Source organism: Doryrhamphus excisus, chromosome 5 (genome assembly GCF_030265055.1).
Source record: "Doryrhamphus excisus isolate RoL2022-K1 chromosome 5, RoL_Dexc_1.0, whole genome shotgun sequence".
NCBI lineage: Eukaryota > Metazoa > Chordata > Actinopteri > Syngnathiformes > Syngnathidae > Doryrhamphus > Doryrhamphus excisus.
The window spans coordinates 3,967,095-3,975,734 of record NC_080470.1 but is presented as its reverse complement, the minus strand read 5'-3'; the positions used below and the strand labels follow the sequence as shown (position 1 = coordinate 3,975,734).

The window sequence follows — 8,640 nt, the reverse complement described above, 5'->3', positions numbered from 1 at the left end:
ATGCAGGAGACCAGGGTTCAATTCCAGCCTCGGTCGAAACTGCTGAAACCTACTGTTGATTACTAAAGAACAGAAGAATGTAGAAAAATGCCTTTTTTTCTGATGAAAGATGACTCTAATATGATGAGTCAGATTTATTTTCACCCCCCCCCCCACACCATTTGAAATACTAGAGAAACTGATATTTATTCATATTGAAGAGTCAAATTGCCTGTTGAGTACTCTAAATTTGTACATGTTGGTAGGTCTGCATTGAAATGAAATGGGCCTGCCCCGCTATTTGAGAACACAATAATCTGTGTGCCTTGAAAAATCAAGTGGCTGGTACTGAAAGGGACGGCTTTTGAAAAATGGCTGGGATTGAATGAATTAAAGACAAAAACATGTATTTCTTTAGAAAAGTTGGAATGCTATGAGAATTAAAAAAAAAATCAAAGTTGGGAAATTAAAAAAAAATTGAAAGAAAAATTAAGTTAAAATTAAGATTAAAAGAAAAAAATTGTAATGTTATGATCATAAAGTCGGAATATTTGAGGGAAAAAATCTGTTAAATCTGAAATATTTGTGGGGTGCACGGTGGTCTTGTGGTTAGCGCGCAGACCTCACAGCTAGGAAACCAGGGTTCAATTCCACCCTCGGCCATCTCTGTGTGGAGTTTGCATGTTCTCCCCGTGCATGCGTGGGTTTTCTCCGGGTACTCCGGTTTCCTCCCACATTCCAAAAACATGCTAGGTTAATTGGCGACTCCAAATTGTCCATAGGTATGAATGTGAGTGTGAATGGTTGTTTGTCTATATGTGCCCTGTGCCACCAGTCCAGGGGTGTACCCCGCCTCTCGCTCGAAGACAGCTGGGATAGGCTCCAGCACCCCCGCAACCCTTGTGAGGATAAGCGTTAGAAAATGGATGAATGAATGCGTTCTCTTCCTATTTTGTGTGGAAGTGGTAACTTTTTGGCTTCTTATTTTGTCTTTCCCCACCCACGGCCATCTCTGTGTGGAGTTTGCATGTTCTCCCCGTGCATGCGTGGGTTTTTCTCCGGGTACTCCGGTTTCCTCCCACATTCCAAAAACATGCTAGGTTAATTGGCGACTCCAAATTGTCCATAGGTATGAATGTGAGTGTGAATGGTTGTTTGTCTATATGTGCCCTGTGATTGGCTGGCCACCAGTCCAGGGTGTACCCCGCCTCTCGCCTGAAGACAGCTGGGATAGGCTCCAGCACCGCCCGCGACCCTCGTGAGGATAAGCGGTAGAAAATGGATGAATGAATGAATGAGTTCTCCTCCTATTTTGTGTGGAAGTGGTAACTTTTTGGCTTCTTATTTTGTCTTTCCCCTGAGGACAAGCGGTAAAAAATGAATGAATGAATGAATGTGTTAATGCATGATCACAGCATGGATAGTTGTTAGAGGTTTTTTTTTGCTAGTTTTCTTGTTTTTAAAAGGACATTTGTGCACAAAAACCGACGCGTACATGTTGCATGAAAGAGTATTATTTATTTTCATTTCACAGTGCATACAACATGTTCAGTTGTACCGAGTTTGCCATCAACACCTCATTAGATTGACATTGTTGTTGTTTTCCTCCACAACGACAACATGCAAGTGTGCCACAGTATCAGAACGTACCAAAAACAACTTTGTTATTACAATATTGAGTCACGTGTGTACTCATACTACATACCGGAGATGTTGATGTATTTTTTGACTATTTTGGCTGCAAGGAAGTGATGTTAAATTACAAGATGATGATCATCACCGCTACATTAGCGACTATAGCACCAAAGAAGTGCTTCTTCTGCCATCACTCACATGTTAACCGTCTTAGTGTAAACAGGGACCCCAACATTTTTATTTTTATATATTTATATAGATCACTCACAGCAGTAGTATCTGCTCAGGTATGTCTTTACTATGGTTTATTTACAGCAGCCGATAAATGTAAAAAAAAAAAAAAAAGGCATATGATGTTGAACACTACAATGCAATCCAATACAAGGCAGAATGACATAGTTGCATCAGTCTTTTTAAATGTATGCTAAATACTGAAATGAGTACTTTTCATCACAGAACCAAGTCTGTCAAAGCAGGACAGTACATCCAAGTACAGAATATACGTGCAGAAAACATGTGGGCCATTAATTGTATATATTTTTTTTTTTTAATATATACTGTATTTATATTTATATAGTCTCTTTCAAAAATAAAATCTAAAACATTCACATTAGGTGTCATTTACAACATACACCATTTATATATTATTATCCATGGAAAATATATTCAAGAAAAAAATACTAGTCAGTCAGCTGAAAATATTTCTTATTTTTTCAAATTATTATTAGGATTATTAGAATGAAATAAATTGGAGAAAGTCCTCTGAGAACATTGTTTGAAATGCCTTTTGACCTATGTGTTAAAAATGAAAGGAAAGAAATGAAGTAATAAAGTAATAATACGAGAAAAGCGGCTAGCTAACATAAGGAGACCAAAAAAAAAAAAAAAAATAAGCGACAGGAAGCGACTGCTGCCTGAAAAAAACAAAAACAATTCATTTCATGGTCATTTGGTCACGACAAAACATGTTTTTTTTTTTCAATCTGAAAATATGATAAGGACCGTTTTATTTATATATTAATATTGCATACGCTTAAGCCCCTTTTCCACCGTAGGAACTTTATTAAACTTATAAAAAAAAAAAAAAAACTTATTTATTAGGTGGGGTTTGCTTTCCTGAACATACAGTATCTCAGTGTTTTCCCATACATTCATTTATTTATTTATTTATTTGTGGCGGCCTGCCACAAATACATTTGGACCGCCACAAATACATTTGTACATTTGACTCAAAGACATTTTATCGCACCTGGTCTTTGTTGCTATGCTCTACAGTCGTCCCTGGCCACATTAAGCTTAGAATTTCGCGGCTTCGATGTATCAAGATTTTTCAAAAATATATTAATTCATAAATCTCAGTTAATACGACCTATTGTTTAAAACATTTGCATACTGAAGATTAACTAAAATACAAATGAATGTAGTATTCTATATCGGCCACTAGATATCAGTAATTGTTCGTCACTTCATCTCTGGAACAACTGGCTTTTATTTTGAAAATCCTTGAAAATATCTTACTGGAATACCTTCAAATGCATACTGGTGCTACTGGACTGATATTTTGTTGGCTTAGATGTTATCTCCTGGATCGGACACATCGTGTTTATGATAATGTGACCTCTGAGTACTGTGGTTTCGATTGCGGAGCACCACAAGGATCAATGCTTAGCCCTCTCCTGTTTAAAATTGACAAGATTACATAAGATTAGTTTTCAGTGTTATGCCAGAAAGAAGTATGCATGCTCTTGGGTCTTTCCTATTCTGGCTCCAATACTGTGGAATGCCTTACCTGCTAATATTATGCTATGCTACTTTTATTATGCTACCTTGGTAGAAATGTTTATGCAGAAATGTTTGCTCAAATTGCAGAAATATTTCATTTATTAAAAAGGGGATCCTACTTTGAAAATTCACTTATCACAGTAACCGTGATAAACGAGGGATAACTGTTTTTAGTGAGGACTACAAACAAAAACCGTGAAAACACAAATTGCTCTTCTCAACGAGCAGCGGGTGTCAGAAGAAGCAGGTTCATTTTGTTCTTGACATTTTTTTACTCACTTTTTGCTATTTTTTTTGCTACGACCAGTTGTACGGTTATGCCAGAAATAAAACCGTAGTCCTGATTATATTGGATTGTTCGCTTTGAGCTGTGCAAACGCAAGCTTTTCGTTCCAGGAAGCATGGTACGGCTAACAGGAAGTGACTGGTGGAAAAGGGGCAATGTACTTAATACTGTACCAGGGTGATACTCTTATCATATAAGGCACACCACACACTGGTGAAGACACACAACACACCTGACATGTGGCTTATTCCCATTGGAAACTACGCTGATTGCTAATGTTTTTTTCAAGTAGTAGCTTTTGAGTTGGAAAACGTTTGCATAGTCACTTCGTGTCGGTCGGGTCTGGAGTTGTCCTTTTTTGGAGTTAAAACGACTCAAGTCTGCTCTTTTCGATGCCCGCCAGCCACTTTATGAGCGAAGCATTAATGGGCATGGCTGCCAGGCCGACTGGCGTCTGGTCTAAATCAGGAGAACAATCGCGGGAATAACACCAACCTGAGCGCATGGAAAGATTTTTTTTTTTTTTTTTTTAACCTTTTGCACGCAGTGTTTCTCTCCATGGGAGAATCAGACTGTAGACGTCACTCGTACGGCCTCAGTTGCGTCGTTACAATCATACACGCTATCATCATCAGTGTGCGACCGGAAGCTGAAGAAGAAGAAGAAGATGGAGAATGGAGGTCTGTACATGCACATCTGGAATGCAACGTTGACCAGCAGCTTACAGCACATTATAAATCCAACACCAAGTATCCCGCACCTTCCATTGGACAACACCTGCTAGCAGGGCTATGAATAGTAAGGCATAGATATTTTACACAGTGTACAATTAGCATCAAAGGCTCATCGGGACTGACGTTATTTTTCTTAGTTTTGGACAAAAGGATCTTTCTTGTTCGTCGAAAAGTGCAATTTATCCAGTGAAATGTGGTCCAATGGCGATGAAATGAAACAAATGGACAAAAGTCTTAGGTCACACTTCCCACTTCCACATGAACTAATATGTCTCCGTTCTGCTCCGAGTGCGCAACCACAAGGGAGGCTTGGATGATGTTTGGTGTGAAGGAACCCCCTCTGTATAATCCTTCTCCCAACAACGAGCGCTCAAAAGTATCTGTGGCGGTCCACATGTATTTGTGGCGGGCCCACTCCACATGGTGGCCCGCCACAGATACATTTGAGTGCTCCCTGTTTCATTATACGTTACAACCACATGTATTTGTGGTTGATGTGGCGGGCCACCATGTGGAGTGGGCCTGCCACAAATACTCAAATGTGTCTGTGGCGGTCCACATGTATTTGTGGCGGGCCCACTCCACATGGTGGCCCGCCACAGATACATTTGAGAGCTCCTTGTTCGGCTTCATTATACATTACAACCACATGTATTTGTGGCGGGCCACCATATGGAGTGGGCCCGCCACAAATACTCCAATGTATCTGTGGTGGTCCACATGTATTTGTCGCAGGTCCACTCCGCATGGTGGCCCACCACAAATGCTCAAATTTATCTTTGGCGGTCACATGTATTTGTGGTGGGCCCGCTTTGCATGGTGGCCCGCCACAAATGCTCAAATCTATCTGTGGCGGTCCACATGTATTTGTGGTGGGCCCACTCCACATGTGGACCACCACAGATTATAACATTATAACCACATGTATTTGTGGTTGATGTGACGGTTCACATGTATTTGTGGCGGGCCATCATGTGGAGTGGGCTGACACAAATGCTCAAATTTATCTTTGGCGGTCCACATGTATTTGTGGTGGGCCTGCTCTGCATGGTGGCCCGTCACAAATGCTCAAATCTATCTGTGGCGGTCCACATGCATTTGTGGCGGGCCCACTCCATATGGTGGCCCGTCACAAATACTCAAATGTATCTGTGGTGGTCCACATGTATTTGTGGCGGGCCACCATGTGGAATGGGCTCACCACAAATACTCAAATGTATCTGTGGTGGTCCACATGTATTTGTCGCAGGTCCACTCCGCATGGTGGCCTGCCACAAACGCTCAAATTTATCTTTGGCGGTCCACATGTATTTGTGGTGGGCCCGCCACAAATGCTCAAATGTATCTGTGGACTGCCATAGATACATTTGAGTGCTCCTTTTTCGGCTTCACTATACATTACAACTTACCGGGTCTGCCAGAGAAGAAGAAAATGTAGGAGGAGGGATATGACATAAAAAAAACAACCCCCAACCAAGAGCTGGCCACTAATAGATTGCAGTCCTGTGGGAAACACTGTATTATCTTGGTCTTTATGTAAATGTGTGTCCCAATACTTTCGTCCATACATCACCTTCTTGTCCACAAGTGATGACTTTGTTCTACTCTACAAGTTTTTCCTGTTTTCGACCCTCCATGGCATCACGTTTCTTCCGCTTCCTGGTGGTTTGGTGCTGACATAGAAAGTGTCCACATAGACGGGTGGCAGGTGGGTAGAACTAGGTTAAGACTGCTCTGTGGCTTCGCTGTGGTTGTTGCAGTGAACCTGTGACAGCTGCAGGCCGCTGTGGAGGACCGGCCCGACACAACACATGGACTCGATCTCCTCCAGGAGACCTCCATCCTGCACCGTAGCCCCAAGGACTTTACCGTGAGCGTGACCTGGGACCCGCTCCGTATAATCCTTCTCCCAGGGAACCTGCATAGAATTCCTGATCCGACTCTCCTTGCTGGCCTGCCTCTGTAGAGACTTTTGCTTGTAGTTCCTCACCGTCTCCTTGGAGAGCACCTTCCTCCTCAGGATGCCAGTGGAGCCTGGCGGGTTCTGGGCTTGGGGGGGCTCGGTGCTGGTTTGGGGCTCTGAAATGGTCCGAACACGGACCATCGGCAGTGGAGAGTGATTGGAAGAAGAAGAAATGTAAGAGGAATTTGGAGATGGTGGCGTGAGTGGAATTCTGTGAGACGTTGAAGGTGAATAGGAGAAGCGGTCTCCCGGTTGTCTCCCTGGAGGTAGAGGATGGGGGCCGAGCTGCTCATCTGTCACATGCACGGGGGGCTTCTTGGAGACCTTCAGGCTGCTCTTGTTGGGTTGTCGACGTGGGGACGGTGGAAGGTGTTTCCCGTGGACTGCACTGTCATCCTGACCCATGTTCCAACCCCCCTGTTCTCCCCCGGCTTCACCAGCCATCTCACTGGAGGGGTGGCAGGTGCCAGAAGGGCTCGGTTTGCTCTGAGGAAGAAGAAATAAAGAGAAAATCCAATCACAGGGCACATATAGACAAACAACCATTCACACTCACATTCATACCTATGGACAATTTGGAGTCGCCAATTAACCTAGCATGTTTTTGGAATGTGGGAGGAAACCGGAGTACCTGGAGAAAACCCACGCATGCACGGGGAGAACATGCAAACTCCACACAGAGGGTGGAATTGAACTCGGGTCTCCTTGCTGTGAGGCCTGCGCGCTAACCACTTGTTCAAGTAGAACCATTCATTCATTTTCTACCGCTTTTTCCTCACAAGGGTCGCGGGGGTGCTAGAGCCTATCCCAGCTGTCTTCGGGCGAGAGGCGGGGTACACCCTGGACTGGTCGCCGGCCAATCACAGGGCACATATAGACAAACAACCATTCACACTCACATTCATACCTATGGACAATTTGGAGTCGCTAATTAACCTAGCATGTTTTTGGAATGTGGGAGGAAACCGGAGTACCCGGAGAAAACCCACAAATGCACGGGGAGAACACGCAAACCCCACAAAGAGGGTGGAATTGAACTCGGGTCTCCTCGCTGTGAGGCCTGCGCGCTAACCACTTGTCCAAGTAGAACCAGTTATGGTAAATACATTGATAAATGTACGGTGGCCATGTTGGAGTTTGCACGTTCTCCCTGTGCATGGGTGGGTTTTCTCCGGGTACTGATGTGTGCTGAATGGTTAGAATGAAATACATTTATCATAGTTTGTCCTATCAAATATTTCATACCGGGGCCTGGTAGTCTAGATCCTCCATAGACCTGAAGAAGTCCAGACTTTTGGCAGCGCTGAGCTTGCCCTGCTCCATGGTGGTGGTGCTCAGAGAGTCCAGGATCTCCTCAAGCAGGTTCATCTTCCCCGAGTGCGAGGAGTCGATGTCCAGATCCAGAGAGTAGGAGTCATCGCTGTCTTCCGTGTATGAGGGGACATCTCCGCTGTCTTCTGATGAAATCCTTCATTTGCAACATATAATCATGGACAAAAAAAAATGATGATCTTTGCACATACTGTATCACCACATCAGGATATGGTAATGGTTTTATTTCATTTGAACATGCATCAGATTACAATTGAATGCATCACATAATCAGTTCACAGTTCCACATGTCCAAAAGGAGTAGGAAGAAGCAAAGCTTATTAAATCCTACCCCTCTATCTGGTACTTTTACAATCAGTAACTGTTACATTTGTTCACTTTCTGCTTTCCATAATACAGTTAAAGTTTTTTTTTTTTTTAAATAATGTACCTCGTACCGAAGTACGAGGTGATATGAGCATCCAATGACATAATGTGTACCATAGTAAGTGTCAATATAGTGATATATATAGCACATCATGACTGGTTCAAGACTCTTCATCCTTGTATTTAGCAAACATCAACTGCTTGTATTGTTTCTTGAATTGGCTCATCGTTGTGCATTGTTTGATTTCCTTACTCAATCCATTCCATAGTTTGATTCCACATACTGAAATGCTATGGCTTTTTAACGTAGTCCTAGCATAGAAGTGTTTCAAATGTACTTCTTCCCTGAGATCATATTTCTCCTCTCTTGTAGAGAAGTATTGGATGACATTTTTAGCTAATTGGTTATTTTTAGCCTTATGCATTATTTTAGCTGTTTTGAAGATGAACTATATCAGCAAGTTGAAGTATTTGTGATTTTAGAAATAAGGAGTTAGTATGTTCTCTGTAGGCGGCATTATGAATTATCCTTACTGACCTTTTTTGCAGTACATTTAGCGAGT

At 42.6% G+C, this 8,640-nt stretch overlaps 1 protein-coding gene across 3 annotated transcripts in view; it reads right to left on the bottom strand.

Moving 5' to 3' along the window:
• Nucleotides 1-2,828: 2,828 nt before the first annotated feature.
• Nucleotides 2,829-8,640, bottom strand: part of dennd1b (DENN/MADD domain containing 1B) — a 180,408-nt gene continuing 174,596 nt past the window's right edge. For all 3 annotated transcript variants that reach the window (XM_058072328.1, XM_058072329.1, XM_058072330.1), the window contains 2 exons: nucleotides 7,625-7,847; nucleotides 2,829-6,865 (listed from right to left, as the gene is read on the bottom strand). In XM_058072328.1, coding sequence (XP_057928311.1) covers nucleotides 6,140-6,865; nucleotides 7,625-7,847 — 949 coding nt within the window. In that variant the 3' untranslated portion in view covers nucleotides 2,829-6,139. The remainder of the gene's footprint in view (nucleotides 6,866-7,624; nucleotides 7,848-8,640) is intronic.